General features: G+C 46.7%; 1 protein-coding gene across 1 annotated transcript in view; it reads right to left on the bottom strand.

Moving 5' to 3' along the window:
• PTGFRN (prostaglandin F2 receptor inhibitor) overlaps positions 1-6,265 on the bottom strand; it is a 67,020-nt gene extending 60,755 nt beyond the window's left edge. Inside the window, exon 1 of the mRNA XM_048294370.1 lies at positions 6,115-6,265. Coding sequence (XP_048150327.1) covers positions 6,115-6,178 — 64 coding nt within the window. The 5' untranslated portion in view covers positions 6,179-6,265. The remainder of the gene's footprint in view (positions 1-6,114) is intronic.
• Between the last annotated feature and the right edge of the window lie 11,687 nt (positions 6,266-17,952).

Raw genomic sequence — 17,952 nt, 5'->3', positions numbered from 1 at the left:
CTGTTTTATACAATTAAGAATTATGGTAGCTATCAAACAGATAAAACTTTGAGAAACAATGTAAAGTTGTCTAAAGCTTTTACCATCACTCAGAGTCTGCAGCTGCTGGAAGGTCCTGTTTCACAGTGAAGACTTGGAGAGTCTTTCCTAGGCAGGACTTTCAAGTTTACTTTGAAAGAGGGTCCAGCTTTTTTAAGATCAAATTACCAAGTCAAAATGACTTGATTACACTTTTAGGGCAGAAACACCTGGGTCTGATGGCATAACTTCCAGTCAGCCAGGGCTAGGGCTTGGCCAGAGCCTTAAGCCTTGACTGAGAGGGCTTCTCTAAAATACTTATAAAATTGCTTAAAAACTTTATTAATATCATTCTGAATGCCACTGAAAAATTAAGAACATGTAAACTTCTTGACAGTCTTTCACAGGGGCCACACCCCATTTCTGCATCTCCCCCCTTTTCTGAGGGGGAACACGCTACAAGGACGGGACTCCCCGACTCCAGCCACTTGCCGCGACCCAGCGCCGCGTGGCGCGAGCCTTTCTACGGTACGGTCCAGCTTCCCTCCAGGGTCAAACGGTTCGGGGGGCGAGGGGCCATCTTCTGGCTCTCTTCCCACAGCCCCAACAGACTTATGGTCACTCCCTGGTGGCGCAGAAGGGCTCAGCACAGCTGCTGCGGTGGCACAAGCATCTGTCTTTCTTTGTCTGGTCTCTGGGTGCCACCTGCGCTGTGAGCGCCTTGCACACAGTCCTCCATGGACACAAAAGCTTCGTCAGCGCTGTGTCGCCTTGCACAACTCAGGTCCCACAACGCATCTTCTAAAGCGTCCCATCTCAGAGGATCAAAAGTATTGGTCCTATCTAAAGTTGAGCCACAGTTTCTTGCCCAGAACAAGAGTGTGTTCAAATCCGTAGACTTAATTTTGCCGCCGTGTTTCTTTAAAATCTGTTTTAACATCTCTGGGACGTTCTGTTCCTGGGATACTCCATCCCCTAAGTCCCCCATGGCTCACCTACAACTTGTAGGGATTATCGCTGGCCAGCACTCCTGCTTCTTGCAGCAGCACTTCAAGTCCCATGGGGCTCACCGACGGACGCACAGATAGGCATATAATAAACTACTCACACGGGGCACCATTTGTCAGCGATTGAATGATGGACCCAGACCAGCAGGGAATCTGAATCGTTTATTCAAAGGAGTGAGTTGCTCTTATATACTTTTCCAAGGCACAGTGTTTCCTTCTATGTCGTGACCTATCTCGTGTTGCCACATCAGCAACACACTTTCTCAATGTCCTTCACTCGTCTGTCAGCTCCTGGCAGGCTCCTCTCCATAGGGGTCTGCCCTGTGACACCTCCTCCCCCAGGGTCTAGTGGAGACAAGCCTCTGTGTGCTGCCATGTGCCTCTGCAGGCAGGTTTTACAGCTCACAGCCCAATTCACTCTTATAATTCCCCACAGACACCATCTCCCTGATATAAGCTTATTTCTTCTTTAGAAGAGAAAATTTTAACAACTTCAAACCTGCTTATGTCACAGTCTCTCCCTGCCTTGTTAGATCCAGTTTTGAGGTACCTTGAGCAGGTTAGGAACTGGGGTCATGCACGAAACTGCTTATTATTCTTGGACAGAAATGGAAACGTTGGTATGCCTAGACAATTTTCACCTCACAGGTCTCTATAAAACAGACTTTATCACTTACTATCAGAGATCTGAGAGAGCAGAACAAATATCAGGGGCCTAGTAACATCTCCAATAAAAATCAAAACCAAAGTATTAAACAGATATTTTTATTTGCATTGCAATATACAGTCTGACTTTATACTCCATCTAATATCTTTCTTTTGAAAGTACTGAAGACTTTTATAGACACTGACATAACCCCTAGTTTGACCCAGCTCACGTTAGTAATGTTTTCCTCAAGTTCTTTCCAACTTAGCTTTCAATGGATTGACTTCCATACATAGTCTGAAAGAACTCGCATTTTCAGACAATGTGTCCCCTTTCCCTTCCTTCTAAAACAAAGAACTTCACACGCCATAAAATACATCACTGAAAGGCATTTAAAACCAGACAATTGAAATGCTCACTTTCTAAAAATACCATACTGAGATATATACTCATTTCCCTACTAAAAAAAATATACATTTCTGTTTTGCAGGTTAGTGTTTGACAAGGATTATGGAGATTGGAAAAAAAAACCCAACCCAAAACAAGAAACAACCACACAGAAACAAATCAACCCACGAATACATTAGATGTGAAAGCTGAAATATCAAATGTCCCTGAATGTTTGTTTATATAACTAGATGGATGGATATACATTATTTCTTAAGCACATTCCACTCTAATCAAGCATGTGGCTGCATTTTTAAATGACCCCTACTGCTTACTTCAAATCTTATTCAGGCAGGTTTATACCTCAGTTGAGGGATTAGAGCCAAATACAACAGAGGCTACCTAAAGAGAGCAAGCTGTTGCTATGTTGAAATGTAGCCATTGAGAAACCTGGGGAACAAGGTCGAAGAATTTCAGAAAAAGCACCCAGACTCCCTAAAAAGCAGCCCCAGACAGGCACCTACAAAGATGCAAGAGAGCCAGAGAAGGTGACTAAGCTATCATCTGCCAACCCTAAAGAGCGCAGGATGTAAAGGAACAAACACTCACTACACTGCTCGCCCTTCGATTCCCACATGTTCCCACAGCCTACACACCAAGAAAATGCATCAGCATGACAAAGCCACGGGGAAAGCGCTTCCTCCTCAGCAACACCACCTGCCCTTCAGTGCCTCACCAACCCAGTTCCAACGCTCACTACATGCTCCTAGTGTCTTAGCAGTCTGCAGTTCCCCTTTGGAAGCCTTTTGAGCCACCTCCTAAGTCGCAAGAGATAGGCAGGTCTAGCTGTCAGCCTTCCCTGAGTACCAGTGAGGATCTGAGCCTGCCTCCTTCCAAGAACAGGCAGGCAAAGGCCACAGGGCCAGCCCTGGGCTCACCCGCAGGTGAGCAGGCACCAGCAAGGGAGCAGGGAGCAGATTCCACTCTAACATACCTTGAACACTCCGTGGGGAATCATCCTTACATCGCCTCCCTGCCCTAAACCTTGAGGCTCTCCCATTTTCTAACGCTTCCACTTTAGCTGCAAATGCAGGAAAAGATTAAAGCATGCTTTTCCTTGAAGTGCATGATCACAATAACTTACACTAATTACCAAAAGCCTTCTATTGCAGAGCTTGAATTAAACCTTGATTCAAATGACTAATTGTTGTAGCTTCTGAGGAAAAGAAACAAAAATAATTTCAGACACGAGATGCAGGAAACAAGTCCATTCATCTAAACACACATCCTGGGGTTCTGGCATGCTGGAACTGACTTTCATCATAGCAGACAGTGAGTGCCACACAGGTCTAAAGGGTGAGTAAGAAAAAGGCAATCTCTGGGAAACCCATTATCAGCGGTTTTCCCCCAGGATCTGCTGAGTACATGCTCTCCTCACGCCCATAGCATTTAAACAAAAACCTTTTTTTTTCAGATCCACTGAAATTATTACCTTGAACCTCAAACAAGATTCAGGGAAAAAAGCCCAGGAGGTGGAATGCTTATTGTTTACTTTACAGTCTGAGCCCTGGAAACAATCAGATACTTGGTTTGGTTTTTGGCTGTCTTGTCCTAAGAGATGTTTTGGTTCCCAGAGCATTTCACAGGTTGGTTAGGTAGATTGGCTGCAGAGTGAAATCACACATGAAACAGACAGAGGAAAACGCTTTCATAGTGCCCTCCCTTCTCAGGATGTAGCCACACCAGAGGAGGGAAGAAAAGAGAGAGTAGATCAAGCCTTAGTATCAGGATCCACAATCTCCTTACCAAACAGATTATAACTGTACTGGATCAAGAAGAAAGGATGATAAAACATTCTCATTTGTCACAGCCAAATACTTCAGCGATTTGCATCCTTTTGCTGGATTATTTTGTAAATATCTGAAGAAAACAGTCAAGTCTAAGTACTCACAAGGGATAAGCTTGTCTATGCTTCAGCTCCTTCCCTCCACCTCCCTCATACAAGAATTCCTCAACACTTGCAGCAAAAGCCCCAAACCTCCTCTCCATTAAAGAGCTGCTAGAAAAAGCTCACAGAAGCACACTTCTTCCATCCAGAGTGAGAAAAAGACTACTTTCCAAACCTCTTAACCTTTGGAATATTTCATAGAAGTGACCAAGTAATGGTATCAGAAGATAGGCACACTACAACACACACCACAAGTATGACTAAAGTTCAGAGATTTTTCTGCACACAAAAGCACTTTGAATTTTAAAAGCACCATTCCAATTACAAAAAAAAATCCCCAAGAGACAGCTCAGAACATCTAGACAAACCAGATCATGAACAATGGCCATGAATCTCTGCATGCACACTTTAAGTTCTAATTATTTCATCTTGAATGAAGAAGGAAACAACTTTCCAGTTGTGCGTCATTCTTAATAGTTTTTACTTTTTGCTGCATGACCTTGAGCATCTGAGAGTCTTGATTTTCTGCTTGTCCTACTAAACCATTCTCTTGAAAAATCTTATTCCCTTTCTGTTTCTAAACAAAAACACTGAAGGTGAGCTCTCCAGCTCTTGACTGTTTCCCCAGCTGGCAGAATGCCAATATTGTAAAGATAAACGAGATGACTAACCTCAGCTGCAAGTAAGAGAAAGCACAGTGGACACCTTTGTCTGGTAGGATCTTGCAGACAGAAAACCCTCTGCCCCAATTGCCTACAAGCAGCCTCAGGAAAGAGACTAGGACAAGCCCAGGTTTAGGGAGCTGACTTTTCAACTGCAACTCTCAGGTCTGCAGACCTGGTTATGAAAGATTCAACAGCCAAAAAATGAAGAAAGTGCTCTGGCAGACTTAATTAAAACAAAAGTCACAGCAAAGTCAAAAGTGCAAGCACAAACTAAGTCAGCGAATAGAATTTTGTTTGAAGAAGAATGTTGGCAGTGTGGGGCTGGGGTACTGTTTAGTTACTCCTTCCACCTGAAATCTGGAAAATGCTCCCACTTACTATCTGCAATTAATCAAGTGCTCTGAGTCACGAACTACATAGAGTAACTTGTAGGACTTGTGGTGAGTAACTTGCTCACCAGCACCTGAGGTCCCTCTGGCTGCCCAGAGCCCACACAAAGCCACTTAAATACTACTAACACAGAACTACCTTACCCGAACAGTCTTCTGGTGCTCTACTTAGTGCTACTTCTGCAATAGGGTTAGCAACAATGCTACAAGTACAAGGCTGGGGAAAAAAGGAAAAAAACAAAAGTAAAAAACCCCACGACAACCCACCACCCACCCTTTTGTGTAGCGCTCGCTTGTCTTTATTCCTGCACGCTGCCTGGCTGGCACTGACACCAGTAAGGAACAATGCCACATGTCACGCTAACGACAGCTACACAATTACCTGAACACGGCATAAACCATCACCTACACGCTATCTCCTAGCGGGAGAACTTCCCGGCAGAGGCAGCAAACCCCAGGAGCCCGGCGGGGAGGGCGCAGGGGAAGCGCCGCTCCCCCGGCACCCCGTGTGCCCGGCGAACCCGAGAAGGGCGCGGGGCCCCTCTCGCAGCCCCTCGGGGGACAGGCAGGAGGAGGGTCCCCGCCTCAACGAGCGCCTTCATCTCCGCCAGGTGAGATTTCAGAGCGAAGGAGCGCTCTCACCTCACCGCGACCACAGCCCACGCACCGGCTCCTTCACGAGCAACTACGGCTCCACCGCCACGTTCCGCGGACCCCGGCAGCCTGCGGGAGCCCCTCTCGGCGGGGAGCCACCCCCGCTCCGAGGAGGCCCCCTGAAGTTTCGGGGGAAAACCCGGCAGCGATCCCCCGGAGGGGGCAGCGGGGGCCGGGGGGCTGCGCCGGCTGATTCGGCCCGCGGCCGGCGCACCCGGCGGGCAGGCGGCACAGCCCGGCCCCGCACAGGGCAGCGCCCGGCCGGGCTCCGCCGCGCCCCAGGCGGGCACGGCCCGGCGGGCGGCTCCCTCCCGGCCCTGCCGCGCTACCTGCGGGCAAGGTGGCTGAGCACCCCCGGCCGCCCTCCCCGCCGCCCCCGGCCGCGCACCCCCGGGCTCACCGAGCAGCAGCAGGACGAGGAGGAGGAGGCGCAGGCAGGACGCCCTCTCCCCGCGGTGCCCCATGCCGGCAGGGCTGCGCGGCGCCTCTCCCTACGCGAGCGGGACCGCGGGCACGCAGGCTGGGCTGGCCCGAGGGGGACCGGCGGCGGCAGCGCTCCTCGGCCGGCCGCTCGCTGCCCTGCGAGCGCACGGAGCCGCCCGCCCGCCCCGACCGGCCGCGCCGCGCGGCGCAGCCAACCACAGAGACAAACTTTCCCAGGCCCGCCCCCGCCCGCAGGTAGCGGGGGCGGTGCGGGGTCCGGCCCGGCCCGGCCCCTTCCCCCCGGGCGGGAGAGAGGGAGGAGAGCGGGGCCGCCGGCCCCGGGGCGCGGAGGAGCGCCTCAGCCGAGCGGGGCCCAGCGGAGGACGGCGCTGCCCTCGTGGCCTCCCTCCCTTCTTCCCTCCCGGGGCCGCCGCCGCCGCGCACACGTGGCCCGGGAAAGCCCCGGTGCGGGGAGGGCGGGCTCGCCCGGCTGGGAGTGTCCGCCGGAGCCCCGGGAACGGCCCTTGGGCAGCGTGGGGCTGGGGCACTGCTCGGTCACTCGGTCCGGCCCCGCCTCGCGGGGGTGGGGTCCCCTCGTGTCCGCTCCCGCAGCGCGGGGGTCGCCTGTGGCCCCTCTGCTCACGCCGTGCGCACAGAGCCACCGCACACGCGTGGGAGCCGCTGCTGCCCCTGTCCCCAAACACAGCCCCCGCCACTCATGCCCCTTCCATGCACTGCCGGGTGCGCCCACTCGTGTCCCCGACCCTTCCACGGGCAGCACGGCAACAGTGGGCCTGCCCGTGCTCCTGCGATCCTGCCCTGCTCACGGCCTGGGTCGGGAGAGGGAGAGCAAGGATACCCTTTGCACCATGCACTTCGTGGATAAGGCCACCGCTCCCTCCCTACTGGTGCCAAGCAGCCCCACAAGCAGCACTGCCCTTTTTGGGGACTCTGTTTCTTTTCCCCTGCCTGAGATCCCAGTTAACTCAGTAAGGGGCTGCTGCAGCATGGCATTTGTGCCACCGCTCCACCGCCCTTCTTCCCAGCCTGCTTGGAGATTTTTGTTTGCTCGGGGATTTAATTTCCTGTTTGTTTGTAAAAACAAAGAGCGGAGGCACTGGGCGGCTCTCTAGTAACTCGGACAGTTATCTGCTCTTTCAGTCCCCTTGCCACATTCGTTGGGAAATCTGTGCCCTCCTTGGGCACATTTTGCTGTCTGTTGCCCAGGCTCCCTGGTAGAGAGGGATCCGTGTTACGCATTTCCCTGTGTGGGGAACCTTTGATGCCTACCCATGGTTTGGGGCAACTGCTCCTGCACAAAAATGGCTGGTTTAGGCTTTATTCTAGTGTCTCCAGTGCACTTTGTTCTTGAGCATGACTTGGCTTGGCTGAGGTTGTTTGCTCCCAGTAGCAGGAAGTGTGTGTTGTGTTCATAACTGAGCATGATTATCAGACTGGATTTTAGGCTGGACTTTATTCCTTCTGTAATGCTTTACAGCAGAGAGGGTGTTGCCTGACAGGAATGAAATGAGACCCTCCTAAAACTGATGAGAACTTTCACTGTCCAACCACAGTTACCTGAGCTCCTGCACAGAGTAGATAGACCTCTTTGTAGAGGTGTCTGGGGGACACTTGGTCCTGTGCACACTGAAGTTCTCTGAGCTCCCAGACAGCCAATGAGGCTGAATCCACAAGTGTGACTGAGAAAAGACTGCCCGAACAAAACAAGGCTGTCTTCAAATATGTTTACAATGCCCTCATATCCCTGCTTGTTCTTGCTGCCTGTTTCCAATCAGTCTGCTCCACATCCTCCTTTAGCCAGCATTTAAACAACTTTTTCTTCACTGGAAAACATCATTTCCATAAACCAAGACATGTCCCTTACATCAAATTCAGAAAACAGGTTAGAAGATCTCTCACCCTTGCCAGTCAGCTTCCATCACACTGCTTAAGCTCCTGATCCTTCTTCAACCATTAGTCCTGAAACTCTTGCTATCCTGACCCATAGGTGGTGTTCTCACCTCTCACTCTTTTACTTCAGTAAGAACCACTTTTCCTCCACATAGTCAGACTTCCAGACAGAAGGGCCACTGTAACCCATTCATCTGACCCATACACAAAAGCCATAGATTTTTTTCCTCAGCAGTTGGATCAAAGTGAGTTAGAGAGACAGCACATCTTGTCTTAAAGACTCCAAGTAATGGCAACTGCCTTCTTCCACCTACTAATTTATTCCAATGTTTAATTATCCTTGCTGCTAGGAAATTGCTTCTTTTAAGGCTGAATTTGTCTAACTTCAACTTCAAGACATCAGAACTTGTTATGCCTTTGCCTACAAACCTGCACACCGATCCCATTTTCATGGATAAGTAACTATACATGGTGCTCCTATCACTTCTTGTTTAACTGAACAGATTGTTTTCTTTGAAGCCTTACATTGTAAGATTTAGTTTCAGTTGCTGCAGATTTTTCGGACTCCAGTGTTTTTAAGCGTGTTTTTTGACTTGCAGGCACCCACCCTGGGTACAATGTCATTGTGGTCTACACACACATGCTGTGCACAGACTAAAAGTCATTTCTCAGTCATTGTTTTTCCCCTTCTCTCGTAACTAAAAATGGAAGTAGACTATTTCCTACGCTGTACAAAAAGCTTGTGGAGTTCATTACCCATGTTGAGTCTCCAAATCTCTTTCTACATCTGTGTTTTTCCTGAGAGCATCTTTATCCTGCCATTCACCACTATGCTCTTCCCCCCTCAGTACGTGGCCTTGCAGCAGGATGTGTTAAAATACATTCTGTAACATTGTGACAATTGAAGCAGGTGTCTGAGATCCCTCCTTCAATTTGAGAGCCACTTCTCCAAGGCTGATAAATCGCCAGCACAGATGACAGAAAGAGCAGGTTTGAAGCTGACCACTGTGTTAGTCTACCTTCTCCTTCAAAGCCTGTTTTCTTCTCCTTTTTGTGTGTCCTACTTTCAATGGATTGTTACATGTATGTGATTATGTCATTTTTCCCCCTTGCCAATTCCATTTTGTATCGTTCAGCTATGAGAGCCAGTCTGAGCCAGGAGCTTTCTCCAAGTTGAGACAAATATCTTCCTCTGTTTTTGTGCATTTTCTATGTTTATTCATGAGCTGCAGAGTAAATACATGGTCAGTTGTTTGTTTCTCAGGAAGGCAGCCCATTTGACTTTCAGTGTTTAGCATGTTGTTGATTTGAGTAGATAGCACGTATTTATTTATTGATGATGCTGTAAAAATGCTTGCTTACGTTTCTTCATACCTACATTTCTGCATAATGTATGGGCTGAAAGTGTCTCATTTGGGGGTAACTAGGTTAGCCAGCAGAATTTCGGGGAAGGATCAGGACTGGAGTTGTTACGTTAAACACATTATTATGCATGCACACATTCATGAAACATGAACACACCCTGATCCTAAAGAAACCCACAAGCAACCACTCCCTACTTGCACCACTCCTCTAATATACACTTGCTAGCTTTTGCAAAGTTTCTCTCTTGGCAAACATGGATAACAACTCTTGTTCTCCCCACCTTGTTGCCTGAGCAGTGGAGGACAGGGGTGAAATGTCTGTGTATGAGGCCCACATCCAGCATGGAGTGCGAGAGTAAAGAACATTTAGAAGGGCTGTATGTCTCTGACCAACAGCAGAAGGACCTGGCGTGATGAGGACCCAGCACCTTGCTTAGGGGCAGAGGTGCAAAAGTGCTGCTCTCATGCAGTGCAGATTGCAGGCTGCAAACCTTAACCAGGGGAGAAATCTTTTGGTGCCATTGCCTGGCGTGTGGCAGCCAGGAGCTCTCCACAACAAACAAGAGGCGTAGGCAGACAGACAGGTAAGGCCATGCTCGACTGCCCTGTCAGCAGCACAGCAGCCTCTAAGGGCAGGAAGGGGGCTCTCAGTGGCTTCCAAACTGTTTGCATGAGAACCCTGAGGAAAGGGAGCTGCAGCACAAACGTTGTCCTGGAGACATCTGCACGGGGATGTGCTGTCTCATTTAAAGACCCTTTTCTCAAGAGCTAGGGACTTTATCCCCAGCACACTGGCGAAATTCCACGTTGCTTGATTTCATTCCGCCCCTAGGTTCCCTTTGTGTTTCCAAGCAGGCACAATACTCGTCTTCATTTCCTCTCCTCAGCTCTTGTTAAATTTCGCCTTGCTCCAGTGAGCAGATTGCGTGTTCCAGCCAGGGGGCTGCCCCATCACGGTTGTGGCTGACGTGAGCCCCACACCCTCGGAGCTGTACACTCGGTTTTGTGAAATGTTTCTCAGCGTACCTGGATGGAAAATATATGTCCCCCTGTCATTCCCCTTTAGCAGTTGAACAGAAGTATGGGCAATAGTAGAGAGCTCACAAAGAACTGTGAAAAACTCAGCTTATCCATTTATGTATTATGCATTAAAACCTGTCTCTATTGAGCTGTCCAAGATAAAGTCCTACTGGCATGTGATCAAAAGCGTAGGAAATTACCTTGATTTGTCCTGGCTAGAGCTGGCTGCCTCATGTAAAAGTATTTGTGAATAAATTATTTGCAGATTGATGAGGAAAAAGTGAGTAATTTATTTGATGAATATTGTTCAGCTGGCTCTTGAGCTAACCAAACCATGAGGAAAAAATATTGGTGAATGATTTATTTGAAAATCTAGTTGAAATTTGACAGGAGAAAATGGTCAAACAATCTGCCACTATTATTCAAATTCCGGTAGACCTGGATAGTGTTCATACACTACTAAACCATACCCCAGTGCTTCAAGCCATGGCCCTAAAGAAGATACTGAAATATGAATTCAAATCTTCAAATCTATACTCACCTTCTCTTTAAAAGAGATTCTCTTCAACCACAGCCCCAAAGGTACCTATTAATGAGCATAGAACAGATTCTACATTTGCAGTTATTTATTCTTATTTATTATTAAGACACTCTGGAAACCCTCTTGCCTGATAGAACAGCAATGAAAATTGAGTACCTTTTACTCCTCTACAGCCTCCCTTCAGTGGATCTCTAAGCACTTTACAAATTTCAATGGGTTTAGTGTTACAGCTGTTCTGTGAGGCAGGAAGGCATAATGAAATCCAGGAAAAGTAGAAAGCACACACCACATGCTACAGGTTTCTTTACATCCTAAACTCTCAAACTTCTTGAGCGTCTTAGGCTAGATTCCTTTCAACAGAGCACATCATTCAAAGACTGACTACATTTTTCAAACCTGGCTGCCTGAACTTTGATTCCTAACTACTTAAGCACTCATAAACACACCACATGCTGAGCTCTTGTTGAAATTTGATGGAATTTCTGAGCACTAAACACATGAGGAAAACCCCACGTGTCGTGATATTTCCATGCATATGTACAGGTTTAGCAGCATATCTCTAGATGCTTGTGTGCTTGATGGTCTCACAGGTTAGAGCCATAACAGCTGTGAAACAGGCAGGTTGCAGAAACCTGCCTGTGGCTGCAGGTTGCACATCATGTCGCAGTCACCACATGAGCAAACCACATGCAAAAAGGTTTTCCAACCTGTTACGCAATAAATGACACATCCTCCTACCTCCTGCCTCCCTCTTGCCCTTCCAGCAGCAGGGTTGCAGTCCCTCTGCTGTTTCTTGGTTGAAATGGTGAATGAAATATGAGGGACTTGCACTTCAAAGGACTGGAGAGATGTTAAAGATCTGATGTTAGATGTTATGGCAGCTCCCACTACAGCATGAACAGTAAGGATAAAATCAACACCCTATTCAAACTACTGGACGTTTCCTTGTCAGCTTGAGTGCAGACAGGATTTGATCTCTAGTACCAAACTGAGCCTCTGCAACCAAAGAATTAGGGAACAGAAAATACATTCTAAGGCAGTACGTGACAAAATTATCCCCACAACAACTTGCACTCTGAACTCCTACAGAAGTGAATAATTAAATAATCAACATATTTTTATGTAAGGAAGACTGAATATCAAATTTAAAATCTGCTGTCAGCCTTAACACAAATAAACTATAAACGCAAAAATAAATATTTGTATGATTGCTGTTGATCATTAGAGGCAGTTTAAAATCCAGATTTACTCAGTGAGATTTTTATTCTCCTTCCCACTGGCATGTCTCCTCTCTTGAACCAGGAAAAATCAAAAGGATTCAATTTTGCTTTCAGGTTTTCTCTCTTTCTGCGATGTGACTGCAAAAAATCATAGGGGAGGATATTGCTCTGTTTTAAAGGAATAGATTTCATTAGATACGGAGAAGGAAAACAATAGAAACATTTCTCTTGGCATTTATTTGTTTTTATATGGATTCTCCTAGGCAAAATTGAAGTCACGAGAGAGGGGGGTCTCTGCTTATAACGGGAGCAGGTACAATTCTTACCCTGCTCCGAATTCACTCTCTTGGTACTGACCAGTTACACTCCATTTTGGGAGCTTTTTTTTTTTTTTTTTAGTGAGGTCAATCTGAGTTTAGCTCTTCTTTGTGTTTTTTACCTGTGGGACTGCTGTCTTCCCACATCAGAAACAGGCTCAAATCCTTTTCTGACCTTGATTGTAATGAGTAGGACATCCATGCAATGAGAATAAATCAGATTAAATTAGAAGCAGGAACAGTGCATTTCTCTGGCAGGTCCCAGAACTTCACATATTGGTGCCTTCTATTACACAAGGTGCATAACCCAACCTTGACTTTAGGCCATTCTGAGACACAGAAATTATGGAAACAAGAGGCCAGGAGGTCTCTGCCTATGCTAGACTGAAATGCTACATATAATATACACTGAGCTGTCACCTATTATCCTGAGTTGATTTAAAATAATCTATAATCCAGGGATGAGAAGTGAGCACCATAGGATGTGTCAAATCCTTCTCATACAGCAAGACAGTGTCGTCATTATACCAGACCATGAAAGAAGAAGCACACTGTCTCTTCAAAAAAGGACTTCTAATTTCTCGAACACTATGGCTAAAAGAATCTTTTCGAGTGCATTTACATTAACAGGAATTAATTAAGAGATTAGGCTAAGGCTGGTGATTAGGGCCCTGTCTGAGAATGTGGGCACACTTTATTAACAAGAGCCTAGAAACAGGAAGGAGGCTCCACACCCCCTGTACATATAAGCTAGTGCAGTCACTGCATTCCAAGGAACTGAGATCTCAGTACAAAGGATGATCCAGAAGTCAGTCTTCTGGGGATCTTCCCTCCCCTTGATGGGACTAGAGGAGATGCTATGAAGAGAGCTTTGTGTTCTCAGACAAAAAAGAAAATCTGGGAAAGTCAGTGAAGTCTCAGTGTGTGTTTTTCAGGTTAATTTCTAACTTGCAGTGCCAAGCAAAGAGAATAGAGATGCAAAACACATGCAAAATAAAACCAACATAAAAGTTCAGTGACAACTGGCATATTGAAAGCCCTGCTTTTAGCAGAGTTCCAGAAAGCATCTCAGAGAGCTTAATAAAGGAGAGCAAAGCAACCTCTATGCTTATATATTTCCAGTCCTTTTGGCATCCAAATAGTCCAGCATCTCCTGCCTATTGCAATTTGCTCTCTTTTCCTCTGTTTTGTTTTCCCATCGAATGACCAGCTAACTAGCTATTGAGCCAGCAGAGACAAAAAAAAAAAAAAAGGTCAGAAACTGCAGATGTCTCAGTGTTTTTGCCCAGGGGACATTAGATAACAAGCTGTTAAAGTCTGCCTGCAAATCCACTGGTTGACTTGCTATTCTTGAGTGTCTGCGTAAGGCCTCATTGATTCTAGTTTGGCACTTTGCTGTTGACCCCGCAGCGTTTTGAGGAGATCTGCAGTACAAAAGGCTCATCAGCAGATCTTCTGTGAGTCTTGGATAATGGTCAGAGAAGCTGTATCTCACCCCAGACCTTCAGCTGAGCTGTCAGCTGAGGGCTCCTGTTCTCTGCTAGGATGCTCCACACACCTGTGCCTTGGCAAATCTTGCACCCTGGAAGATGAGCACTGTCAGAAGGTGCTCCTGTATTGGCAGCACGGGGAATGTGTCTGCTGATCATGTGGTTCTTCAGGACACCCCAAAAAAATCCCCAAAAGTCACAAGGTAAACCACAGCATAGAGTCCCCTTGCGTACTGTGTGACCATAGAGACTGCAAGCAAGGAAATACATTCAGATTCAAATCACAGTATATGAAAATCTCACTAATTTAGACCCAAGGGACTTCAGAAGAGGGCAGATTTTGGCTCTCTGTGAGAGTACACTTTCTGCATATAAAGTCACTGGAAAATGTTCAGTAAGGCTACTCATACTGTGTCCCTCAAAATACACTTCTGTGACTGGGGACTAGTGGCTGTCATTCATGAATCGCATGTCCTGTAGCAGAATAAGAAGGGCTGATAAAAACAGCATGAATAAATCCTATTAGCATTGTTTTAAGGAGACCTCCACTTCAGCCCTTGCACAGATGACTGAGCAAAGCTGGGCAAGTCTGCACGGGGGCTCTGGCTATTTTCTTGTATCCCTGAGGGAAACAGCATTTCTCTGTGGGTGGAAGGGATGAGAGCCTGCACATTCCCTGCCACTCAGACTTCCCGTGGGCTTTCAGGCCAGCTCCTCACCCACCACCACGCTGTGGAGTGGTGTTTCATGCGAGCAAGATGACTCAAGAGCAAGGGAGATTGAGGAGCAGGGAAGGACTAGTGCAAAAGGAAGTATCACTGCATTTCCAGAGCTTGTCATGGAGGATCAGGGCAGCTGGGTAGCCTTGGAGACAGAAATTGAAGGTGTGTTATGGGGATTTACGTGCTGGGTTTGGAAGTCCTGTTTCAATTTAAGATGATTAGCAATATCTGTGAAAGCCCTCAGGAAGCTGACTCCTTTACATTTTTATAAAGGCATCAGACAAGGCATAGCCCTTTTATTTTAGCAAGAATTTCCTAGCCAGTGGCTGCAGAAATGTGCTGCTTTTCTCCTTGCTGCGACTAGGCAGCTGCTGTGCTCACTAGATTATAACCCAGGCTGCATGGGAAGATTTGATTTAAGGCAAGCCTGGCTGATGACTCTCTGCATGTAAAACTTCCAAACAAGGAGGAGGGAGCAGCTGCAATTACAGTTTTGAATTGGGAAGTGAGAAAATAGAGATAATTTCCGTTTCTGCAGCAATGTGAATAATTATCAAAAAGAAAATGGTTGACTGGCAGCTAGAAGCCTTGCTCCTGCTACCTAGAGCAATGGGCCAGTAACAGCAGCACAGACAAAATCCTTGGACAGAGGGGTCCATTTCTAAATTTTAAATCTCCTTTCCCCATTCTCATGTTTGTTTGTTTTTCATTTTCACACACTTGGAATTAACATTCCCCCACCCTGCCCCAAGAACACTGTGTGTTACAAGGTTTGCATGTGAATATCTCATCTGAGATTTCATGTTTCCTCTGCTCACATCTCAACACCAATCAAACAAGACTGCAAGCCATTCAGGCACTTAGCCTCCATAAAGCATCCCTTTCTAGACTAAAATCAACACCGTTTATTCTTAAGAACATTTGAAAACCAGCCATGTTTAGCAGGTGATGGGCACTCCCTCCGAAGTTGCTTTGACATAGTGCTAGTTTTCAGGTGTTGTCCCGTCTCAGACAGGAACTCCTAGCAAATTTCATGTATCCAGAGGCTGACAAACCCATGGCAATAGCCTTCTGAAGTGCTAATAAAATGCCAAGCCAAATCTGGAATCATATTCTGGCATAGGAATGTGGGCTTATTTACCTGAATGCTGCAATGCTTCTGCTGCCAGCTGAACGAAGGTGGTGCCCCATGTGAGTAACCCTGGCTCAGCTGAGCTACCTGGCCACTGCACAAGAAGTCCAGTGGTACTCAGCTGGTCTAACTGAACATGCACTGAAATGCACTTGGCTAGCAACACTGAAAATCCACAGGATCCTAATTAGAATGATGAAGTAGTCAACTTTAAAACATTGGTACAATCTGCTACGAGCCCACAGACTCTCAGAAATAATGAGCATTAAAGGAAAAAGCCTCTTCAGAAAGGAAAGTCTCACTGATATCTTAGATAGCAGGCAATGCCTTTTGCATTTCTTGGTGAGCTTCTGTAGCCGGTCTTCTCCGACTGCTCCTGCCAGCACATGTTGGAGCACATCTCATGCCTATTCAAACAAACAAAAGAGGATGTCTCGTCTTTCACTTTCTCCTTCCTCCATACTGTGGGGAATTACTGCTCTTCTCCATTCTGCTTCTCATGTGGAGAGAGTAATTTTTAGTTTTTTATTGCAGTAAAAATAATACAAAGCTTCATGAATGAAGCTGGCAAAATACAGAATAGGGCTTTACTCTTCATGCACAAAGATAAAATGGTAACATAATATTTAATCAGGGAGTGAAAGAAAGAGAAGTGAGTTCATTAACTTTTCCCTTGAGTGAAAACTCCTGTTTTCATTCTTCTTTTATTTTTATTCAAATAATTTTCAAGAGAACACCATCCGTATGCAAATGCATATGTGTTCTCAGAATACAGCTTTCTTTTATATAGATGATCATGAACTCACTTCAATAAAGGGAAAATGTCAGGATTTTTTCACAGAAATAATAGGCCAGGCAGCCAGCAGTAAAAGCTCTATTAACCTCCAATTATCTCTCCCACACTCCCAAGAGTTTGTATACTTCAGTGGACAGTGTTTTGCAGCACCGGACATCACAGATCCAAACTGCTTTTCCTCAGACCTTCTGTGGGAAGAATCACATGCTACTTTTTGGGTTTTGTAGGGTTTTTTTCCCCTAGTCACTAATGACAGCAGAAGAGGAAGAAGCAGCTTTTTCATTGAGTTCTCCATGAAGCAAGATCCATGCTCTTCGGAGGCTCCATAATGCTGTGTGAAGATCCATGTCTCCACTTCTGGATGCCAACAGGAGGTTTGGATTTTTGCCAGGAGTGAGCTCAGAGGCAGAGCTGCCTGTGACACAGAAGGACAGGGGAAGGGCAAACACCCTTTGATGTTGAATGATGGGCAAACATCATTCAAAAGATGACATTTGAATTGTGCCCTCATGCACCAGAGACCTGGAAATGAGAATGTGATTTGCCCTGCAATGGCAGGGGAAAGGCACAGGGTGACAGCTTCCAGTCAGATTTTGAGGGAACGCTGAGTCTTGACACAATTGCCCATCTCTACCTTCACCTGTTTAACAAGCACTGGTTGCCAGATCCCTGCCTGGGGTCAGGCACCAGCTCTGCCTCTCCTGAGGCATCCACGTTATGGGGAGGAATGTTCTTGACGCGGAGGCAGCCCGGCTAAAAGAAGCCACGCAAGAAAGAACAGAGAAGTTCGGCCCTGGGAGTGCCTGCCCAGAGCCACTGATCTGGACTGTGCCACTGAGCTCCACCCCAGCAGCTTCCCCATCCATACTCTGGTGGCTGCATGCTCCAGTCCTAAAGCACAGAGCACGACAGCGCCGAAATAACCCCAGAGTTAATATGTCCTGGAGGTATCCTACTTTTCAAGGAGCGTGTATTATGTCTCTTCCAAATGCTCCCTCTTAGGGGTGTTGCCTCCAGATACACCCATTTGGAAAGCACTTTGGTTGTGCAAAAGTTTTTGAAGAGATGCAGACACGACCATTGAAATAACCTAAGCAATTCCCACACCCCCTCTGTGACATAAAAAACCTACTTGTCTCCCATCACCAGGACATGTTATTTCTTTATTTTTCCTGCTGTTATTTCCTTGTAGATAACCACATTATCAGAACCCACTAATTTATGAGGAGCAGACAAAGACCAGGAGAGTTAGTCCCTTCCTTGAAGATGTTGATTCTGTCAGATTAGTATGTGAAAAACAGC

The sequence above is a fragment of the Corvus hawaiiensis genome, chromosome 2, assembly GCF_020740725.1.
Source record: "Corvus hawaiiensis isolate bCorHaw1 chromosome 2, bCorHaw1.pri.cur, whole genome shotgun sequence".
Lineage (NCBI taxonomy): Eukaryota > Metazoa > Chordata > Aves > Passeriformes > Corvidae > Corvus > Corvus hawaiiensis.
This window is presented reverse-complemented; position numbering and strand designations above follow the sequence as displayed.